This window comes from Myodes glareolus, chromosome 25 (assembly GCF_982192425.1).
Source record: "Myodes glareolus chromosome 25, mMyoGla1.1, whole genome shotgun sequence".
In the NCBI taxonomy this organism is placed as follows: domain Eukaryota; kingdom Metazoa; phylum Chordata; class Mammalia; order Rodentia; family Cricetidae; genus Myodes; species Myodes glareolus.
In genome coordinates this window covers 27,849,663-27,873,069 of record NC_142050.1, presented here as the reverse complement: position 1 = coordinate 27,873,069, position 23,407 = coordinate 27,849,663, and the positions used below count along the sequence as shown (strand labels likewise).

General features: G+C 47.7%; 1 protein-coding gene across 1 annotated transcript; it reads right to left on the bottom strand.

Annotated features, from left to right (window-relative positions):
* Positions 1-10,745: 10,745 nt before the first annotated feature.
* Smkr1 (small lysine rich protein 1) lies at positions 10,746-22,726 on the bottom strand. Its single transcript, XM_087901741.1, has 3 exons — positions 22,720-22,726; positions 20,190-20,279; positions 10,746-11,540 (listed from the first exon to the last, which is right to left on the bottom strand). The coding sequence occupies exons 1-3, from the start codon at positions 22,724-22,726 to the stop codon at positions 11,341-11,343; spliced, it is 297 nt and encodes a 98-aa protein (XP_087757867.1). The 3' UTR covers positions 10,746-11,340.
* Between the last annotated feature and the right edge of the window lie 681 nt (positions 22,727-23,407).

The following is a 23,407-nucleotide window of genomic DNA, read 5'->3' as shown; positions in this document are numbered from 1 at the left end:
CATCTGGGATAATGGGCAGTGGACCAATCCAAGAGTGACACGTCAGAAGCGAGGACTGTTTCCTTTATAAGGGCTGGGTTCCCCTCATTCGGGGTCTCCGCTTTGGAAGCTGATGCTCTCCCTCTCAAGAGGCATTAAAGCTTTACTGCAGAAGTATCCTAAGTGCCCCGCGTCGTTCTTGCTGGCGAGACGGTAGCGCGGGACATCTGCCTCCCAGGCATTGGGATTAAAGGTGTGTACCACCACACCCAACTACTCTCTTTCCGGTTAACTTTAAGAACTTTAACTTTCAGCCTGCATTTATTTTTAACACACTGTAAACCATTTAGAGGTTTTCTTCAACTTTGAATCTTTCTTTTACTGTATATCTCTCTTTTAGTCGGACTGCCTGCCTGAAAGAGTCAGAGTTTGCCCTGGCAGGACAGCCCAGAAAGCTGGCATTTTAAAACAGCACAGCCTTTTTTCCTGCTATGACTGACAACTGAAAAGCATGCGTTCAGCTTTTCGTCAACACCGTCAACACCGTTTAAGTGTTTCGTGGCAGGACCTCTTAGAAGAGCTGCAGGTTTTGCAGCTAAAGCTGAGTCAGGAAGCCTCTCTTAGATGAGAGCGCTTGCTTGCCTCTAGTAGGCAGCGCAGACCTGAGAAATTGCTGTTACCAAGAAAACATGCTTTACTCTATTCTTTCCCAAACTTTCTCAGGCTTTCTGTGGATGCAGTTATCCACGTGGGCGCCATATGTAACATGAGGGGCCAGCTTGTTGGGGTTTCTGTCCCGCCTGGTACCCTACAGCTGGCAAATCCCAAAGAGAAAATCACACACAGGACTCCATAAGATTATAATCTTTAAGCTTACATCTTTCCTCTCCGATGTTCCTTCCATGTCTCATATAGTCCAACCTGTTCTCAAATTTGCCAAGTAGCCAAGGATGATCTTGAACTCTTGATTATCCTGTCTTTATCTCCCAAGTGCTGGGATTATAGGCTTGTGCCACCACATGCAGCCATAGAGGGATGATGATGATGATGATGATGATGATTGATATTGTTATTGTTACATGTGTGTACCATGTATGTGCCTAGTGATTGTTGAAGTCTGGATGCCCTGGAACTGCAGTTACAGAGAGTTGTAAGGTGCCATGTGTGTGCTGGGAGCCAAATCCAGGTCTGTAAGAACAAGCACTCTTAACTGCTGAGCCATCTCTCCAGCCCCCAGTAGGGGTGCTTCTGATAAAGCAGGCTGTCTATTTTATTTAGTTTTTATGTGCATTGGTGTTTTGTCTGCATTCACGTCTCTGTGAGGAACTGTAGTTACTGCGAGCTGCCATGTGGGTGCTGGGAAGTGAACCCAGGTCCTCTGGAAGAGCAGCCAGTGATCTTAAACGCTGAGTCATCTCTCCAGCTGCAAGTAGGCTGTCTTTAAAAGAGTGACTTTTAGGTGTGCGTGTGATTATTGTTGTTGCTGCTGTTGGTGTGGACATGCACGTGTGTGGAGGACAGACACAGCATTTTGATCTGTCTCCACCACACTGAACCGGAGCTGGGCAAACAGCCAGCAGTCCCTGGAATTCTAACCGGTACAGCACTGGGGTTACTGGTTCACACACTGGGGTTACTGGTGCATACTGGGGTTACTGGTGCACATACTCGGGTTACTGGTGTACACACTGGGGTTACTGGTGCATATACTGGGGTTACTGGTGCACACACTGGGGTTACTGGTGCACACACTGGGATTACTGGTGCACACACTGGGGTTTCTGGTGCACACACTGGGGTTACTGGTGCACACACTGGGGTTACTGGTGCACACACTGGGGTTACTGGTGCACACACTGGGGTTATTGTTGCACACACTGGGGTTACTGGTGCACACACTGGGATTACTGGTACACACACTGGGGTTACTGCCGCACACACACAGGGATTACTGGAATACAGTTCAAATTCCATGAAGGCTAAATAAGCACATATAATTCTCACTAAATACCCACTCTCCACTGACTTTCTGGAAGAAAGAAAAGTTAAGCCTTCCCACGAGTCTTTAAAAATGTAAACCCGAAACTCCAGTTGTCGGGGTAACAGTGCCAGAGTGCCATTTATATATTTTGGTGCTGATGGACGTACGTTACCATGAGAACGAAAAGGTATTACACAAAGTGAATTTTGGTGCTTATCTTCCCGTCTCTTGAGAAACAAAATCCAGGCCCATAGCGACAGTGTCAGCTCCGCCCAGGGAACCTAAGAACCAAATGATGCCAGTTGCCGGGTTAGTGGGATCTAGATGCCAGTAGGCTATTTGTCTGAACTTTGTTTTGGGTAAAATATATTCTCTGAAGCTGGGTGGAGCACAGGTGGTGGAATGTATGTCTGACCTACACCAGGTCTTGGCCTTGTTTCCCGGCCATGAGCAGTGTGCGCAGGCAGGTGAGAAGCTCTGGGTTATCCTCAGCTAAATTAGTGATTTTGAGGCCTATATGGGCCTCACAAGAGATTCTGGGCTATATGAGATTCTGCATGAAAACAAAACCAACAAAACAAACAAAAATCCCAAAAGAAGTTTTATTTATTTGTTAACGTTTTAAAAAAGAGTCAGTTGCTGTATTGGTTGTGAATTTAGACTCAATTAGGCTTGGGTTACTTTTCTTGATTTAAAAATAATTTTTTTGTTTGTTTGTTTGATTTGGGTGGATTTTGGTTGTCTTGTTTTAAGCCTGGTTTCCCTCGATTGCTCTAGAGGCCCCGGAACCCAGAGCAGTCTTCTGCTTCCCCAGGCTGGGATTACAGGCCAGCGCCACCCCTGGCTCTTCCGTGTGTGTTGAGTCTGGGTTTCACAACCAGCTGAGCCTAACCTTGACTTTCCAGTCTACCTCCTAAGCAATTGGATTCCAGTCACGCACACTACTGTATCCTTCTGTAGCTAAATCAGAGTTGGAGGTTTATTCTCACTGTCCTCTTTTGATGACAAACTTCTCACTCACTTATGGGAAGAAACCATAATCATTTCCCTAGGGGGGTCTTCATTAACCCCCTCCCCCAATTCCCCTCAGAGGACTGCCTAGGGGTGTATTCACAATACTCTCCCTGACCCTCCCCCCAGGACTGCCAAGGAGGTCTTCCCTATACCCCCAGAGGACTGCCTGGGGGGGCCTTCACTATACCCCCCAGAGGACTGCCTGGGGGGGCCTTCACTCTACCCCCCACCCTGGCCCTCCCCAGAGGACCAGATGGCACCCACTGTTTCAGATCCATGTTTTGTTCATCCGTTCTCTCTCACACAGCCAAATGTTTGAAAACCGTGAGCCTTTGGACTCAAGGGCACAGCTCGGGCGTTTTCCGAGCTCTGCCGTCCTGACAGCCGTTTTAAGTGTTCCGTTTCTGTGTACGGAATTAAGCTCCCGCTGACGATTTTAAGTCAGTTAACCTCACAAGATTCGTGTGTGGGAGCAAAGCTGAAGGTGGGGGAACTAACCCCACAGTGTGACTAGCTGCTTGTCACCCACACAGTTTTAGTGAACCCCACTGATGGGATGTGCACACCCGGTGTACTGATGATAGGCGGGCACTGAGCTGAACACATGGCCTGTCTTATTTAATTCCCACCTCTCAGGAGGGTCTGTTTTCACTAGTCCGTTCTGCTGCAGGTACAAGGACACACATCTACCTTTCCTGAGGAATGAGGACGTGACACCTCCAAGCCACGGAATGCACTCTTTACAAAGATATCCTGAATCCAAGCCCAACTGAATGGGTTCCCATGTCTCGGTAAACTCAACAGAAGCTGCCGAGAGCCCCTGCCTCAGTTGCTCATTCTGACTGCTCTTCTGCCTTACCCGGTCATGCGCCTGCCAGGCAGAAGCAAAATGGCTAAAAGGATGACACTTGAGATACTGCCAGCAGTCCTAGAAATCTATTCCTGGCCCTCCAGAAGGATTTTTATCTTGACCCAATAGTCCTAAGTATGGGGATTTATGCTAACAAAAATTAAAATAACAATAAATCTGGTATAATGACACAAACCTACAATTCCAGCCCTTAGGAGGCTGGGGCAAGGGCATGGAGAGACCGAGGCCGAATGGGATATATACAATGCGATCCTATCAATAATAATAATAATAATAATAATAATAATAATAACAACAACAATACATACAATAAAACTAAAACAGCAAAAAGAATCCATTAAAATTAGAAGCAATAGGGGGCTGGAGAGATGGCTCAGCGGTTAAGAGCATACTCTTCCAGAGGACCTGAGTTCAATACCCAGCGCCCCAGTCAGGTGGCTCTCAACTACCTGTAACTCTCCACCTCTGGTCTCTGTGGTGAACAACCACACTCAGGTGAACAGCCTTCCCCGACATGTACATATACACAACTAAAAATAATAAAGATAAAAGCAAAAACTCAAAATAGAATATGTCTAGTAGTTGTGAAAGCCCGGAACTGGTGAACGGCTACAAAGGTCAGAATCCAGGCTGGGAATATTGTTAGATGTTTGCCAAGGCCTTAGGTTGTTTCCGGCACTGAAAAAAAAAAAGACATCAGGAGTTGGGTTCGATTAGGTTGGTTTTCCTAACACCAGTACCTAATGCATATGAGAGCCAATTGATAGTTTTGGATTTTTTTTTCCAGGTGTGATGGTGGACACCTTCAATCCCAGCACTCAGGAGGCAGAGACAAGTAGATCCCTGTGATTCTGAAGCCAGCCTGGTCTACACAGCGAGTCCCAGGACAGCTGGGGCTATGTAGCGAGAGCCTGTCTCTGAACAGATCGCTAGGTGAGCATGAGATGATACAAGTTACCAACTTTTCTCTTCTAGTAATTCACTTTGTATCTTTTAGGATGATGTTAGTACAACTTTATGCTGTTTTGAGAGAAGGTCTCTTGTAGCCTGAGCTGGCCCTCCAAGCTGAAGATGACCTTTGCCCTAGTTTGCTTAGGGTTTCTGTGGCTTGCAGCTGTCCAGTCCATCCTTGAGGATGGTGGAGGCAGAGGGGCCTGGAGGCAGAGACGGAAGTAGAGGTCACAGAGAAACCCTGCTTCCTGGCTCGTTCCTCCTGGCTTCTCAACTTGATTTCTTACATACCCCAGGGCCACCTGCCCATCGGGGGCACAGTCCACAGGGGGCTGCGGCCTCCCACATCAATCATTGATCAAGAAAATGTTCCACAGACATGCCCACAGGTCAATGGATGGACACAGATCCTCAACTGAGGCTCCCTCTTCCCAGATGACGCTAGTTTCTGTCACATGACTCTGTGGTGCAACATTACTGTCTGAGGGAAGGACAGTGTGCAGCCTGCTTCACCAGAGGCAGAAAGCAAAAGGAGAATGCAGCTAATCTGTTATTTAGCGCAGAGTTGGGCCAAGGGAGCCTTCTGTACAGGGCTATTTCCAGTAACTCTTCCCACAGCCTTCCTTCTCCTTCTCCTCCTCCTCCTCCTCCTTCTCTCTCTCTCTCTCTCTCTCTCTCTCTCTCTCTCACACACACACACACACACACACAGTCAACATTACCATCTTCCAAGCATCTGCCTAAGTGACATTTGGTGGCATTTGTGCGCACAGAGAGCCTGGCCACACTGCAACACAGGCTGCCATTACTGCTCTGGGAGGCTGATGTGGACAGTGTGCGTGGAGCTCAGCCATCTGACTGGAAAGCAAGAGAAGATAACTGCACATCCCTGCCTCTCTCAAGGGTTAGAGATGAAGGACACAGAGAGCAGGGATCAGGGTGACGATGATCCCACTTCCAAGGCCGAGGGATGGACTGTCTTTGATTTGGAAGGATGTGTTGACACCGCATTCTAGCCCTCTGGTGACGTAAACACAACTGTGCCCAGAGAGCGTTACAGTGACTGTGTTCTTGAAGCCAAAGCCTAGGGGGCCAGGAAGACATGGGAACAGGCACGGGCAGGGCTGGTCTCCATCTTTGTGCTGAGGCTTTGGCATGAGCCTGATCTCTCACTTCTCATTAGTGCATTGTCTATGCCAGCAGGGATGGAAACAGGAAGTTAGACAATGGGGAGAGGCTGTCCACAGAGTGGCGGATCCAAGGTGCCAGTTAGCGGGCACCAAACTCAGATGTGGAGCCAAGCCTTTTAGCAGTAAAGAACAAGTGAGCCTGGACAGGGGCTGCCCACTGTGGGAAGGGAAAATGGGGGTAAAGTAGCAGAGGCCCAGGAGGGCAGTGGCAGGTGCTAAGGCTTGGAGGCTGGGACAAGCTGTGCACACATGTACCGGAACTTGTGTAGGAGGACAGAGCACATGCTAAGACTTGGAGGCTGGGACAAGCTGTGCACACGTGTACCGGAACTTGTATAGGAGGACAGAGCACATGCTAAGACTTGGAGGCTGGGACAAGCTGTGCACACGTGTACCGGAACTTGTGTAGGAGGACAGAGCACACCTTCCGGAAGTTAGGTCTTTGTGTATGATAGGACACAGTCACCACACTTACACAGCAAGCTCTTGTGTTCACGGAGCTATCTCCAGAATTCCTCTTTCTAAAGGGGTCCCCCCCCCCCTTCGTCCATACGTGCTCAACTACTTACCAACGACAAAGGAGACCTGTGGACACTTCCTTTGTTCCCTCTGTCATGTTCGAGATCATTTTAGGACAGAAGAGAAGAGGAAGAGGAGGAGGAGGAGAGGAGGAGAAAGGAAGAAAACCCCTTTGGTTTCCTCTTTCATTCTGGTAGATGTATAGAACATAAAGCTTACTGTTTTAACTGTAGCATCTAGTGTATTGGGGCCACACACATTGAGACAGCAGCACCATCTTCTGAACTTTTCACCATCCCCCAAAGTAGAACGGCTCCCATTTTACTGTCACCTCAACCCCTCATTCTGTCTATGAACTGCGTTAGTGGGTCTGCGGGCTTAGACTTCTGGTATCTTTGCCATATGTGTTTTTAAGTCTCGTCCACGCTATGCTCTCAGAATTTCATTCATTTTTTAAGAACAAATATTCTACCACTTTTTGTTTGCTCCTTCATAACAGACAGGGTGATTTCTTCCCTTACGGCTGTTGTGGACAGTGGTTCCACGAGCATGGTCAAGTTTCTGACTCCCCAGGACCACGAGGGGTGCGTCCACCCACTGAGATGGTAGGACTGATCTAATGGGAGCTCACCAAGGCCAGCTGGACTGGGAGTGAGGGAGCATGTGATCAAACTGGACACTCTGAACATGGCTGGCAATGAAGGCTGACTGAGAAGCCAAGGACAATGGAACTGGGTTTTGATTCTAATGCATGGACTGACTTTGTGGGAGCCTGGTTTGTTTGGATGCTCACCTTCCTAGACCTGGATGGAGGGGGGGAGGACCTTGGACTTCCCAAGGGGCAGGGAACCCTGACTGCTCTTAGGACTAGAGAGGGAGGGAGAGGCGGGGAGGGGGAGGGAAAAGGGAGGCGGGGAGGAGGTGGATATATATGTATTTTTTTAAAGTTTCTGACTTCCTGCTTTCAATCTCCTTAGTCATATATCTGAAATCGGTCTCGGGTTATACAGTAGCTCCGTTCACAATGTCGCGATCGCATAACAGTTGTATCGCATAACAGTTTGTAACTTGAAGTTGGGCAAGTTACAAACCACAGAAGTCTATTTCTTACAGGTCTGGAGGCTTAGAAGTGAAGATGTCTGCACCCGGATCAGGACAGCCATCCCGAGTGGATTCTCTGGTGCCACAGATGAAAAACTGCGACAGAGGTGAGGGGAGACCCGTGCTGCCTGTGGCGTCCTAATGGCTTTGGACTCCTTGCTTGGAGGCTCAGGAAGGAAAGCTAGACCTTTTGCAGGACACTGAGCGCGTGTGGACCACCTGGCTCCCCCACCTACTCGGGGACTGCTCGTCCGCGGCTCATTGCTTTAACTAATACTTACTGTTTTCTGGGTCTTTTTATCACGAAAGGAATGCATGCCTGGAGCAGCTGCTTGCGGCGCACAGAGAGGCAGTGGCTGACCCGACGATATCCTGAGACTGTCGAACTGTCTTCTTTTTGAACATTTGTTTATAGTGTATGTGTGGGTGTGCACATGCCAACATGGGAGGGGACACAATTGAGGGTGTCCGTTTTCTCCCACCCTTCGGGTCCCTGGGATCAAACTCAGGTCTTCAGAGTTGGTAGCGGGGTGCCCACTGATCCCCCTTCCCAGCCCAGGGCAAACTGTGCTTGCAGGGGGCTGCACCACTTACACTCTTTCTGGTGACAGCGGGGAATGGCAGTTTCTCCATATTTTGGCATTGGTCATGGCCGCTCTTGTTCATTTCAGGCCATCAGGTTTGTGGGGGGCACTTCTGTTGTCAAATGTCCCCACCACACACTACTGCCATAGCTCTTCTCCTTCTCACCAATCCACGGCAGTTATTGTCCCTACCCCTTCTCACCCCTAGGTCCTCTTCTCAGTCTCTAAAGCCCAGGAAAAGGACAGGCTTCCTTCTGCGCCTGCACAGAAGTGCTCTCTTGGTAGCTGGCCTCGGCCTAAGACCGCATCTGCTCAGGTAGACAGACTACATTCACTACCGACTCACAAGGGTTATGCATGCTCAGCTTTGCCAGCAAAGGGACTCATATCATTTCCTCTGACATCTGTCCTGGGCTGCAGTCTCCTTTGGCAAACTTCATAAAGTCCCGTCACCCCCACAAGGCAACATGCAGCCCAACTGTAAGTGACTCAAAGTGGAATATGTCTGTCCTACCATGGTGCTTGCTTGGAGTGAACCGGCTTTGAGCACAGAGAATGAAGCAAAGCCCTGCAGGTGTCAGAGTGGTGGGCTGGGGGAAGCAGTGAGCGCCAGGAAGGAGGAGCAGGAGGCAGGTGTGGTCCTCTGAGTGCAATGCCCTCATAATCTCACAGGGAGCAGCACAATTAGGAGGTGTGGCTTTGTTGGAGTGGGGTGGCCTTGTTGGAGGAAGTGTGTCACCACAGGGGTTTTGAGGTTTCCTATGCTCAGGATACCACCCAGGGTCTCAGTTCATTTCCTGTTACCTTCAAGCTGTTGATGTGGGAGTCCCCTCTGTATGCTGTGATTACCATTAATGAATAAAGAAACTGCCTTGGCCTGTCAATAGGGCAGAACTTATTTAGGTGGGAAAAACTAAACAGAATGGTGGGAGAAAGAAGGGTGGAGTCAGGGAGAAGCCATGTAATCCCACCAGAGACAGATGCTGGGAACTTTACCCGGGAAGTCACGGCCACATGGCGATACACAGATTACTAGAAATGGGTTAAATTAAGATTTAAGTGTTAGCCAATAAGTAGCTAGAACTAATGGGCCAAGGAGTGACTTAAATAGTATGGTTTCTGTGTGATTATTTCGGGAGTCTGAGCAGCCAGGAACCAACAAGCAGCCCTCCTCCAAACAACAAGATGTGGGACTCTCAACTACTACTCCCGCATAACCTCTGCATACTGCCAAGCTTCCCATCATGATGATACTGAATCTCTGAAACTGTAAGTGAGCCATCCCAATTAAATTTCATTTGGTTGCTGTGGTCATGGTGTCTCTTTGCAGCAATAAGAACCCTAAGATAGCAGGTACGGAGAGAAGCATCAGGAATGCCGCACATACCTGCAACTGCCTCTTTTCAAGAGTCAGGGCTGGGGCGTCAAGGTCTTTGGAAGTCTGTAACTTGTTTTTTGTACCTTACAGGGACTCACAGCTAGAGACATGAGTCTAAGAGACTTGGACTTAGATTTCTGTGGAGCCCCAGAACCTTTGAGAATTTGGGGATTCTGGAGCATCTTTCAACATCTTTTGTGTAATGGGCATGAGTCTTTGGGGCCTAAGGGCAGAAAGTTATGGTTAAATCTGGAATGTTTCACAATGGTTCATGTATTGGAGGTTTAGCCATGGTGCAGCACTATTCAGAGATGACTGGATCATCAGGGCTATAATCCTATCAGCAGATTAATCCACACTAATGGAGCTGTAGCTGAATTGGGAGGTTGGTGTTAACTGTAGGAGGCAGGGCCTGCGCTTAGGAGGCAGATCTGTGAGTTCGAGGCTAGTCTGGGCTACCCTGTGAGTTTTAGGCTAACAGAGCTACACCGAGGGAGCCCTCCTTAGGGAAGGAGTGATGGAAGGAACGTGTTCTGTCCCTGGCTCCTAGCTGCCTTCCTGTTTCCTCCATGGCCGCTGTAAGATGGTCAGCCACTTCTGCCACATGCTCTGACCGCCATGGTATTCTGTTGTGTCTCATTCCCCAAATAAAGGAGCCAGCCTCTGACGGGAGAGTAAAGAAGTCTTACTCCTTTAAACCGCTTTCCTCAGGCCCTTTGTCATAACGGGAAGCTAACTTATCTGATTTGTTTCTCTTCTTCCTGCACCCACCACCTGGTGGATCTTTGTGAGTCTGTGTCTGAGTGTGCAGAGAGGCCAGTGGCTGACACTGGTGTCTTCCTCAATCCTTTCCTCCAGAGTCACTCACTGAGCCTGGAGCTCATTGATTCAGCTGATCGGCCAGAAAACCCCAGGGCTCCTTCCCATCACTAGCGCTGCATCTCCCTGGTGCTAGGATCACAAACATGCACCATGGTGCCGGATTTTACAGGGCTGTGGGAAGCAAACTCAGGCCCTCCTGTTTTCACAGCGAGCACCATATCGGGAGCCGTTTTCCTCACCCAGATCTCAGTCAGGTGCCTGCAAACCTGGCGGGATTGGAGCGCCTGTAACCAGCTTAGTCTCCCTGGAGTCTGCAGTCAGTTGAAATTTGAGAAAGACTGCTAAATAGAAAATTATAAAAACAAATTATTTATTTTCCATTATGTTTAAAAAAGGGAAGTATTGGAGTAACTTAACGGCAGAGCTCTTCCTGAGTGGAGACCCCAGGTTCATCCCCAGCATTGAAAAAAAAAAAAAAAAAAACAAACCCAAATCAAATCACAACAGAAAAAAATGCCCAAGAGGAAGGAACACACAAAGCACACAAAGTCGGCCTTTGCCTTTTGCCTCGTCCTCGCTAAACAACCCCTCACACAAAAGAAAACGATCCACGAAACTGGAGCTGCCTTCTGAGAACAAGGTTTAATTCTGAGAACTATGATTAAATACTATAGAAATCACTGCCATTGCCAGTGTCTCCTTTAAGAACCACTTGGGGTTGGTTTTCCTGATTACTTCTGAAAAAACAAAGTGAAGCCACCTAGTGCCTAGCTTAGCTGTGGCAATAAACGTGCATCTCTCAGCCATTATTCACCGGAGAAGTACACCGGCTATGTGTCTCTCGTTGTCTTTGGTAAGCCTATTTTGCCTGCGCCATTGAGTTGTCCTGAATGCTTTCTCCCATTTTCTGCTCCTGGAAACCAAAACGTATGTGTGTTGGATTCCATCACTTAAAGCTTGTTCTTCCCCTTCTTCCCTTTGGGAGCGCCTGGCCAAGGGTAGCCCCGAAGGTACAGGCAGTCGGCGACATTGTGGGCAATGTAGTACAGGTTCAGCATGGCGGCAGGGCTGAGGATGTCTGCTTCCGGCTTCTTCGGCTTCTGCTTCTTCCCGAAAGTCTTGACCCGGACTTTCCCTTTCTTCCCTTTACCTGACTTTCAAAGACAAATACAACACATGGAGAGGATTAGTTCATCACCTTGATGGGATCGAACTCACAGAGATCTGCCTGACTCTGCTTCCCAAGCGCTGGGATCTAAGGCATGTGCCATCAAGCCCTGCCATAAGTAAATTTCCACATTTCCTTACTGACTTTAAGGGGAGATAAAAGCCTAAAATAAAATAAAAATATCCAAACTGCCACCACAAATGTTCATATGTTCATGATAACTAGAGGAGTCTGAAGGTTCCCAACACAGGGTTGATTAATGTTAGAGAAAATGAAATGCTAATCAGTCTGATTTAATGTCTCTATATATCACATTATTGTATTGCATCCTACGATATGTACAAATATCCCCATATTTTAAAGAGATGCTTGCCTGGAGCAGGAGAATCAAATGCGACAGCTGCTACCTAAGCAGTTCAGTTCACATTTAAAGAAACCCAACCCAACTTTATGCGTGGTGCTCTCTATCGTGGTACTCTAGCGTGGCGCTTCCTCACATTCTTATTTGCATAAGATTTGAAAAGACATTTTCGAGGAAAACAGGGGACTCTGTCTGTTAGGTCTGATAATGGCATTTGATGTGCTCGTGTCTCGGAGATGCACACTGAAACTGCAGAGACAAAATAAAAGACGAGGCTTTGCTTTCCAGGACTGCTGTCCTCTCTACAGCCTACTGAAGAACAGAAACCACGGATCTGGTCAGCTCCTGATACTTTCTGACCCGAGGAGTGGACCTATGGGGATTTATCTTATCAAACTAATCTCACAATATATTTCTGGAGGGTTGCATACAAAAAAATTAAATTTAAAACAAAATATACAGACAGGAGACAAGTTGCGTATTTGGTACTTGTTATGCGAATACTTTTTACCTAAGCAGTCGTGAGTTTTTTTTTTTAAGATTTATTTATTTATTTATGCAGTATCCTGTGTATAGGCCAGAAGAGGGCACCAGATCTCATTATAGATGGTTGTGAGCCACCATGTGGTTGCTGGGAATTGAACTCAGGACCTCTGGAAGAGCAGTCAGTGCTCTTAACTGCTGAGCCATCTCTCCAGCCCATGCAGTCATGAGGTTTAAGTGTGATGTCATCCAAGACAACAGACTCAGTCTGAAGCAAGCGCTTGGCAAATGGCTCTTGCCATCGCCTTTATCACCACAGAGCTGTGCTTCAAGGTAGACGGGCGCCGTGCCTGTCCCCACAATGACATAGCAGGGGCTTGGCAAGGTCACTTGGTGGGTGCCAAGTGACAGTCACCAAGCTCAGAGCCCATGCTCTGTACAATTAGCCGAAGAGGTCAGGAATGTCTAGGGAAAGGGAACGGCGACCTTTCTGTTTCAGCAGGAAACTGTTCCAAAGCCAGTTTACAAGAGCACACAGCTGAACTGAACTTCCCTCTGTCCTGTGACCACCTCACACATGGACGGGCGAGCATCACTACAGAGTCCTGTGACCACCCCACACATGGACGGGCGAGCATTACTACAGTGTCCTGTGACCACCCCACACACAGAGAAAATGATGGACAGGCGAGGATTACTAAAGTGTCTCTTCTAGCTAGGGGAGGAGGGAGAATGTATAAATGATCAGGGCTTAGCAATGGCTAAATATTAACATAGAATTGATGAAACAAACAAAACAGTGTGTTTAAAAGACTGAAATATACTTTTGCCAGTGAAATGCAGTATATTTCTAGACACCATAACCAGGAGTAAACACGAGATATAAATGAGAAAATGCTAATGGTAGTGCTGGAGAGATGGCTCAGTGGTACAGAAAACTTTCTGTTCATCCTGAGGACTAAGTTCAGTTCCCAGCACCCTCATGAGGTTGAAGTTCACAATCGCTTATAACTACAAGGGCTCTGATGCCCCCTTCTGGACTCTGAAGGCACTTGCAAGCATATGTACATACAACCACACAGACAAATAAATAATAAATCTTTTTAAAAAGAAAGCACAAGGGTGGTGGGAGGAGAGGCGGAAATGGAAACTTTTATAATTTAATAAAATTACTTTAAAAAAAAAAGAAAGCACAAATGAGAACAAATAATTACTTTAAAAAAAAAAAGAAAGCACAAATGAGAACAAATAATACAAAGTCCAGAAGACTGCATTCTGTCCTGGAACTCACGCTGTCGACCAGGCAAGCCTTGAATTCAGAGATCCACCTGCCTCTGCTTCCCAAGTGCTGAGATTAAAGGCTTGTGCCACCACTGCCCAGCTCTTTATAATTGTTTACATTCTTAAATGTCAATGGTGTGTGGCTCACCTGAAAAAAGTGCAACAAAATGTGTGTGTACATGTATGCATGCACACATGTCTTAATCTTTAAATGGGCTGTGTGTTGGTTTCAAAGAAAATGGCCCCTAAAGGGAGTTGTCACTATTAGGAGATAATTCTTTGTTAGAGTAGCTGTGGCCTTGTAGGAGGAAGTATGTCACTGTGGGGGTAGGCTTTGAGGTCTTTTTTGTTCAAGCTACACTCAGTGTGGTTAACAGCTCACTTCCTGTTGTCTGTGGATCAAGATGTAGACTCAGCTCCTTCTCCAGCACCAAGTCTGCCTGCATGCTGCCATGTCCTGCTACGATGGTAATGGACGGCACCTCAGAATCTGTAAACCACCCAATTAAATGTTTCCCTTGACAGGGTTGCTATGGTTATGGTATCTCTTCACAGCAACAGGAAACCTAAGACAGGTTGAGAATTAAAATTCATATCAAAGTTTAACATTTTTTAACCTTTTGTTTGCTTGGTTTTTTTTTTTTTTTTTTTTTTTTTTTTTGGTCTCACCATGTAAACTGGGTTGGCTTCAAGCTCCATCTACCCCTGCCTCCCAAGCACTGGGATTAAAGGTGTGTCCCACAACGTTCAGTTAAACTTGACATTTTTAGAAATTGGCAAACCACGGTGGGTGGGAAAGACGGTTCAGGAGTGAAGGGCAGTTGTCACGAAGCCAGACAAGCTGAGTTAAGACCTGGAAGAAGGAAAGAAGTGACCTCTGCAAGGCATCCTCTGACCTCCCTATATGTGCCGTGTCCTGCCTTGTGTGTGTATCCACACACAAATAATAAATGCAATTAAAAAAAGAAATCGGAAGATTTATTCCAAAATTCAGATGGAATTGCACAGGTTGTAAGATGAAGGCTGTAAGTATTAATTCAAAATTCTCATCTTCTTGTAGACATTTCCTAAATTCATATAGAAATGCAAAGGATTTTGAAGAAGGGCACAGCTGGAGGGCTGATATTACCTTATTTCAAAGGTCACTATAAAGCTACAGCATCAGACCACCTGTGTGCTCGGTGGGTCAAGACAGAGCAACAGATCAGTGGGGCAGAATAAAGAGTCGAGCAATTGATGCACACATATATGAAGGACTGGTTCTCATGGACAGCATCACCATAGTGATTATCTCTCTACAGTGCATGGTGCTAGAATTAGGAAGGTCCATGAGCAAAACACAAAAGCAAAGAACCCCAATCAATACTTGAACCATACCAAACAAGCAAAAAACCCTCAAAATTGATCATAGACCTCAGTACAGAATGAATCTCAAATCACAAAACCTCTAGAGACTTTTATGAACTTCAGTTTGGCAAAGATGTCTTGGCTGTGACATCAGAACCCATACGCTGGAGTGAGGCTACAGAATGTCCCCCATAGGTCTGTGTGTCTGGACACTTGGTTCCCAGCTGTTTGGGAGGGGAGGAGCAGATTTTGAGGTTTTACAGTTGGGCCTCACTTGCTAGTCTCTGTTTCCTGACACCCGGCTGACCTCACACTCCCAGAGCCAGGCCGTCCCCAGTGTGAGGACTATCTCCCTTGGAAGTGTAAGCCAAAAGTAAACCCTTTCTCCTCCCAGTTTCATTATGGCATTCAAGCACAGCAACAGAAAAAGAAACGATGTCATGTAACAAGTCACTAAGCTTGCAATCAACATGTGAAACGTCTGCTTTCCGAAAGAATAAAAGCCAAGGAAGAGACTGGGAGAAAATCATTCGAAATCAAGCATGTGGTAAGGGCCTACCTCCACAATAGAGAATGCTCAAAGCACAAGAGTAAGAGCCACCCATGATAAAAATGGGCAAAATGATCAAATTAACACTTTTCTGGAAAAGAGACATGGGAAATAAGCCATGAACAGACACTTAACATTGTTAGACATTAGACATACACAATGAAAACTACAAGCTACCCAGCACACACCGACCAGAACGGCTCCTTAGATGACTGGCCATCTCAAGCGAGGAAACGGAGGAACTGGAAACTCTCATACACCCTTGAGGAGACTGAAGCTGTCAGAAATGCTCTAGAAGATAGTTCGGGAGCAGAGGGCCATTGGAGGGATGAGTTTGCTTCGGGCCGTGGCAGGGTCCCGGTGAGGAGGAGCTTGGGTGTTCCCCGACCCCATAGACGCCCAGGTCGCCCTGCAGTGCTGGCTACTCCCTCCCGCCTGCCATCCCAGCTCCCATCCAGAAAGAACTTGTTCAATAGACAACATTCTTTGTGGCTGTTGTCTGCTTCTCTTTCAGGCAAAGGCGTGACTCAGTTGAGGAAGACTAGCATATCCACAGCAGGAAGCATGAGATTAGTGACAACAACCCTGGGTCCATATGTACCATATGTACAGTAAATGGAAAACTATCAACAAAAATGTTGCCGTAGAGCCTTTGGAACGGAGACTTGTACCGGCATTCTTTCAAGTTGATTATTTGTGTGGATATTTATAATCATGATGCAGCTTACTTTTATTAGCCAAGTCACTACTAGAAAAGATATCTCCCATATGAGGTTCTAGTTCATAAGTCCTTAATCCACTCAGATTAGAGATGAGTGGATGGAAATGAAGGAAAAAAGAAGGAAGAAAAGAAGGTGGCAGGAGGGAAGCAAACATTTCACAGAGTTTTCTGTTTTCCAGTCACAGAAGGCCCACTTCACATGACTGAGATGCTGTCCTCTGTTTAGATGCACAAAGATGTTAACAATTAAAAAAAAAAAAAGATAGTTCGGCAGCCTCTCTTTAAGCCAAACCACCCCGAGCATTTGACCTAGCCATTCTACTCCTAAAGAAGTGAAAGCATATTCCACGTAGAGACTTGGACATAACTTCTCAAAGTAGCCTAATTTGCTAGAGCTGCAAGCGGAAACACTCTCAATGGTTCCTCAGCAGATAAACAGATAGACACACGGCGGTATAACCATAAAGTGGAACGCTACTGAGCAATGAGAAAAGTATAACTACATGGATGAATAGCAAAGTAATTAAGTAAAGCAATGCATGGCAGCTGGGCCTGGAGGGCACGCCGTTAATCCCAGCACTCAGGAGGCAGAGGCGGGTGGATTTCTATGAGTTTGGGGCCAGCCTGGTCTACGTAGCGAGTTCCAAGGCAGCTAGGGCTGCACAGTGAGAGTCTATGTCAGAAGCAAATAAAAATATACATAAATAAAAAGGCAGCCCCCAAAGCTAATTATGGTATGTTTTATGTGGACAGCATACTGCAAGCACCTTTACCCGTTGAGCCATCTCACCAGCAAGCATCCATGGCTTTAGTTGGCTCAAGGAAACCCTGTGGCTCCCCTCTTGTCTCAGAACACAATTTAAAACCTTACAAATGCCATAAGGAAGGCTACTTGGCTGCATCTATGCTGGCCTTCTTTCTAGCTCCCAAACTTGCCAAGTTCCTCCCGTTTCCAGAGGCCCTGACTTTTCTGTAGGCTTTCCCCTATACTACACGGCCTGGAGGTTTCACATAACCAGAGAGGAATGCTTTGCTTTGTCTCTTCCTTCAGACTCTACTCAAAATCATTTCTTCACGAAAACCTCGCAGGCTCCGGGGGGCACTGTATATGTGGATGAGCAGTAAAGCCCTGGCCTAGCATCTCCAGTGGCCTGGGTTCGAGCAGTAAAGCCCTCGCCTAGCATCTCCAGTGGCCTGGGTTCAGTTCCCACTGCAGCAAAGAGGAGAAACCTCCCTGACACAGCGTCCATTCTGTCCTAGGACAATCATACAACGCTACTGTATCGTATATGCCAACACATACATCAACAGACAAAAGAACATAACCTGAGTCTGTCCCAGGCAAGGTGTTTGTTCCGAGTCCTCACACAGTCTGTCTCTTGTTAACTGCTCCACGAGGCCTTTGCCTCTGAAGTACCATTTTCGAGCTCCTTTCCTTGGGCAGTTTTACCTCTGTATTTGTTACTTTTCTGGTGCTGTGATACAACACCATGACCAAAAACAGTTATAGAGGAGCGAGATTACTTTTGGTGGATGGAGGGACGATTCGTAACAGTGATGGAGGCATCACTGTAACTGCTGCCAGGGCAGAGAGCTGAGAGTGAACTGGGAATGCGGTAAGGCTCTGAAATCTCAAAGCCCTCCCACAATGACATACTTCCCCCAGAGAGACTGCACCACCCCCCTAAACAGCACTGTCAAATGGGGACCATGTATTCAAATATCTGAGTTTATGGGGGACGTTTCTCATTAAAAGTATTGCAACTACTTAATAGTAATTTTAGTAGTAATTGATGGTATTCCAGAGGGATTTTGCTTGTGAGTTTATCACTGAATTCCTTAGCCTAAACCATTGTCTGGTACACCAAATGGATGAACAGGATTCGCTGAACGAATAAATAAATCACAACCAGATGCTGTGTTGGTTCAAATCTGAAATGTCCCTAACAGGTTCATGTTCTAATTGTTTATTCCCAAGAGGGCCTTGAGGAGCCTTTAGGAGAAGGGGTAGGTGGCAGAAGCAGGCCATATTCCCTCTGCTTTCGGACTTGCCACCATGTGAACAGTTATGGTCCGACCATGACCATGACCATGGCCATGAGCTCTGCCATGCCTTCTCCACTATGAGGAACCTGTGAGTGTAAACCTGAACACGCTTAATTACTAAACTCTTTCTCCCGGTATTTGCACAGCCACCCGAAAAGGAACGGAGACAGATGCAATGCAGACACAGAGTGTAAAAGACACACAAGTGTTCCCGTTGCTCTCCATTGCCAGAGGCCTTGTTCATTCACTCAAGTATTTCCAAATTCCTACTGTGCTCCTGCCTCTGTACTAGATACAGAGGGGAGGGGGAAAGACACCCGCCCTTTATCACAAAGGCATGGATCAAACAACCACGCTGGGAAAGAGGGGCCCAGGTGCATCTGGCCTCCCGACAGGGCAGGCAGAAATACCATGGTCCTGGAGAACAGGCTGAAAGGTTAGAGAATCTGGAAGCAGAACAAACAGCCCACTGGGACTTGGAGGTTGGAGAGTCTATCCAAAGAGGAAAGGGCCAAGCAAGGCCAGAGAGTCTGTCCGCAGGCAAATGGGGTGAGGGTGGGGTGGGGAAGGCAGTGAGAGGAATCAAGTCTGGGAAGCAAGTGAAGAGCAGCTCACGCCTTTGGGCTGTAACCTAACAAGTTGGACACCTAAAAGCAGGGAGAAGCAAGTCATTCTCGGGGGTTGTAAATCATACTGCTTCACCTTCCTAGGCCTGGGAAAAAACAGTAGGACTATATAAATCTAGAAATTTAAGTCAAGAGACACTTAGCACGTTTACTTAAAACTCTACCTAGTTTCAGATCTACGAGGAAGGGCTCCATACTTACCACATTCCCACGCGGCAGGCTAAAAGGAAAGCGAGACAGGCAGGACGCCTCAAGAGAGGTGCAAAGGGCTATAGGTGCTTACCGAACAAGAGGAAGCAGAAGACAGTTCTAGTCTAGGAGATAAAAAGATCAGTAACTGAGGTAGGGCACTTGCAAGGAAATTTCCGGAAGAACCTGGCTGGGTCTAGTAAGGGGCATGCTTTTTCTTCAGCAGAAATAGTAATAATGATAAAGGCGCCAGAAGTTGAGGCCCCTTTGGTGCTGTTCAACAGAGCAGTACTCAGCGAACCCCTGAGGCTGTGGAAAGACAAAACCATAGCCGTTCTAGAAAGAAAAAAGAGACTGGGAAGGAGTCCACCAATTGCAGGATGCGAGCCGAAGAACAGGAATACTGGGGAAAGGAGGGATAAGGAAGGGTGGGGTTAGGTGTGGTATGGACACCTCCCACCTCCCTTCCCCACCCTCCCCGCCAGGATCAACCTTACTTTCTACAGCACGGGCAGAGTCCCACCCTGCATCTAGGAGCAGCCTGGCGGTCCCTGTTGGCGTGTACTTAGTTTTGGGGTTCCAAACCTCGTTGCTGACCTCCCTCTATTTTCCACACCCCCAAAACATCTTCTAAGAGCGAAAGTAAATGCACAGAATCAAGAGACGAAAACTGTCTTAAAGGGTACAGCCTAAACCTGCTGCTGCTGTCCAGTCGTTACCGTGGGTCCCTCTCGTGTCGCTCCCTCCCACACACACGCTCGGTTGAACCTCACCCAGCGGTGATGGCAGTAGACCGAGGTGAAAGCCCTCCCCTCAAAGCCTACCGGGGTTAAGGCGAGCGCTTGCGAACCTCTCCCACTTCAGGATGGGTATTCCCACGGCCATTTCTTTCTCATCTAAGCAGGTGATTGTAACACCAATCTCCCAGATTCAGACCCCACATCCCAGCCCCTCCCCTCCCCCCGCCCCCGGCGTCGAGGTCCCCGCACCCGCTCCCGCCGCTTCCCTGGCCTCCGCTCGCTCTCACCGGCGTGTTGCCGCCTGCCCCGGCCGTGGCCGCAGTTGGGCGCCCTCGCGGTGTGCGGAGGCGCAGATGCTTTCAGGGGAGCTGGGCGAGCTCAGCAAGCAGCCAGCCACCGAGTGGCTGGTACGCAAGGGCCGGCTCACCCAACTCCAGGCGCCGCCTCTCCCAGAGAGCCGACGCCGCGAACCAAGCACTGTTTACCTGTTGCTAGGGTACCGGGGCGGGGCGTGCGGCAACGGGGCGGAGCCTGGCTGACCTTCGGGCGCCTATGGGCTCTGAGTTTGTGTTCCGATTTACTCTGCTGCCTGCAGGGGCTGTCGCTTTTCGCTTTACTTTTGCTAGTTGTTGGCAATGGCTACGAACCCCAACTAGCCGCTGAATGGGATAGTTTAGGCCCTGGTGGTACGACTGGGCGGGGCACGAGGAGAAGAGGCGGGCTACCAAGATATGCAAGTTTTGTCTTTGGGAAGGAAAGGCTAGGATAGGCTAAACCACTCTTGTGAAATCATCTGAACTTGACCTCTCCTAGAAAACAAGAATAAGGTCTCTGAGAGTTGAAATGAAAAAATGTCGGTTAAAAAAAAAAAGTCTGGTACAAGTCGAAGGAGAGGAAGATGGGCATTGTTCTTATATTCTGAGTGGGTTTAACCTTGTGAGTTCATCCTCTTCTCTCAGATTGCGCTTGGGGCACAATTCTTGCTTTTTATAACTCTCGCCATTCCATTCAATTCACCAAGTAGTTATTGCATATTTGCCAAATGCCTGGCTTCCTGCTTGCTGTGGGAATTCAGCACCCAACATGAGGCAAAGTTCTTGAATGTTGGGGGGAGGGAGAGGGGAACAGAGCAAAGCGGAAAGATGTGAAATGAAATTGGCCAGAAGTAAAGGTGATCGGTGCTGAGAGTTGGCATTGAGAGCCCTTGCTGGTGCAGAGGACGCCTGCTTGGCTCCCAGCACCCACATGGCAGTTTCTACAGTCAGTTCTTCCAGTCCCAGAGAATTTGGTGCCTTCCTCTGACTCCCATAGGCAGCAGGCAGGCATTTAGTGCACAAATCTATATGCAGGCCAAACAAAAAACAAACAAAAAACCCCTTAATACACTGTGGTAGTTTGAATGTATTGGCCCCATAAACCCAAAGGGAGTGACATTAATGGGTGATATTGCCTTTTTGGAGTAGGTATAGTCTTGGAGGAAGAGAGTCACTGTGGAGGCGGGCTTTGAGCTCATATATGCTCAAGCCATGCCCAGTGAGACAGACCACTTCCTGTTGCCTACAAGTCAAGATGAAGGACACTCCTCCAGCACCGTGTCTGTCTGCACGCCATCCATTCACACCATGATGACAATGGACTGAACCTCTGAAAATGTAAAGCCAGTTACATGCTTTTCCTTTATAAGAGTTACTGTGGTCATGGTGTCTCTTCACAGCAATAGAAACCCTAACTAAGACATACACATAAAATAATAAAGATAAATCTTTAAGAAAAACCCACCTTTGGAGGTTAGAGAGCTGGCTCAGAAGTTAAGGACACTTGTTGCCCTTGCAGAGGACTGGAGTTTGATTCCTATCAACCACATGGTGGTTCACAACCGTCTGTAACTATAATTACAGGGAATCACCATGGTCATCAAGTACACACATGGTGCACAGACATACAAGCAGGCAAAACATACATACGATTAATAAATCTATTAAGCTAAGCGGATGTCTCACCAAGGGGTCACCCCTTCAGCCTCTGCACATTCCTTTTAGATTAGCGATTTGGGAGGATTTTCTGGTGAGACAATGTCAAAACTGGGATCTAAACGACAAGCAGTCATCAACTCCTGCAGAAACCATGGGCAGAACATTATAAATCCAGTTCAGGAAGAGGAAGGTGAACTGCAAAGCGAGTACAATCCTGAAAAGTTCAAGCAAGGCTAGTTTTGCTAGCTTTTCTCTGGAGTGGCTAGTGAAATGATTTTCAAAAGCAAGTATATATGGGAGTGCTGGTGGTGTGGTGTGGATGAGAACGACTTCCATGGGCTCATATATTTGAATGACTGGTCCCTAGCTGGTGGAACTGTTTGGGAAGGATTAGGAGGCGTGACCTCGCTGGAGGAGGTGTGTCACTGGGGTTGGGCTGGGAGGTTCCAAAAGTCCACGCCAGACCGAGCCCTCCCCGTTCTGTCTCCAACTTGTGGATAGGATGTGAGCTCTCAGCTATTGCTCCAGCACCATGCCTAGCTTCTTGCTGCCCACCATGATGGTCTTGCCCTCTGGAATTATAAGCGAGCCCCCAGTCATTGTGTCTTTCCAGCAATAGAACAGGGATGAAGACAGATGGTGGTCGCCTTTATTCTGAGGGAGGCAATACTTACACAGATGCAGGGCTCGGCATTATCTGAATAGCTCAGTGCAAAATGGAAATATAAAAAGCAAGGAAAGAAACCACCAAAGAATACTCCACTATACAGCTTGTCATCCCCACCCCCCGACTTTTTCAGGTCTCTGTATAGCACTGCACACTCCTAGTAAACCCCAAACGTACCTTGCATCACACCCTGCCAAACCTGCCTTTGGCCCAATGTCCCTCCTCTCTCTCAGATCACTACCCTGTACCAGCTTGGGCTGCCTTTGCCTGGTCCGCTGTGGTCCTGGCATCCCACTGTCCCTTTGACTTTGACACTCTTTCACATTTTCAAGCAGAGGTTTAACCGTGGGTCACTCATTTTCAAAAGCTGTCAGTGGCCGTTTCCTACAAAGAGCTAAGAGTGCTTTGGTTTGGCATCTGTGGCTTTTCATAACCCCTAGTCTGCTCTTCTCGCTCTCTTCCAACTAGCACAGTGGACTTTATTTGTGTCGCACTCATTCCTCTCTCGGGTTTGTTGTCTCATCGCACCTCCTGACGTCTACCTTGAATGCCCTATTGATCAGAAGCCTTGTTGAAGGTTAAGGCCTGGCAAACTGTACCACCTCTGGAGCAATACTCTGCCTGTTAGACTTGCCCCAGATTTCTGCTGCAATCACCTGTGTATAGTCAGGTGCAGTCTTAGCTTACGCATTCCTCCACCGTGAGCAACATCTTTTAGGCTGCAGCGGCAATGGCAGACAGACAAGGAGCACGGTTCACAATCCAGTGGGAAGGATTGTCCCTTGCTCATTCCACTGGCCTCTGAGCCTGAGTTACGGGAAGACACAGCAGTCACCTTCTGTTGCTATAATAAGGTACCCAAGGT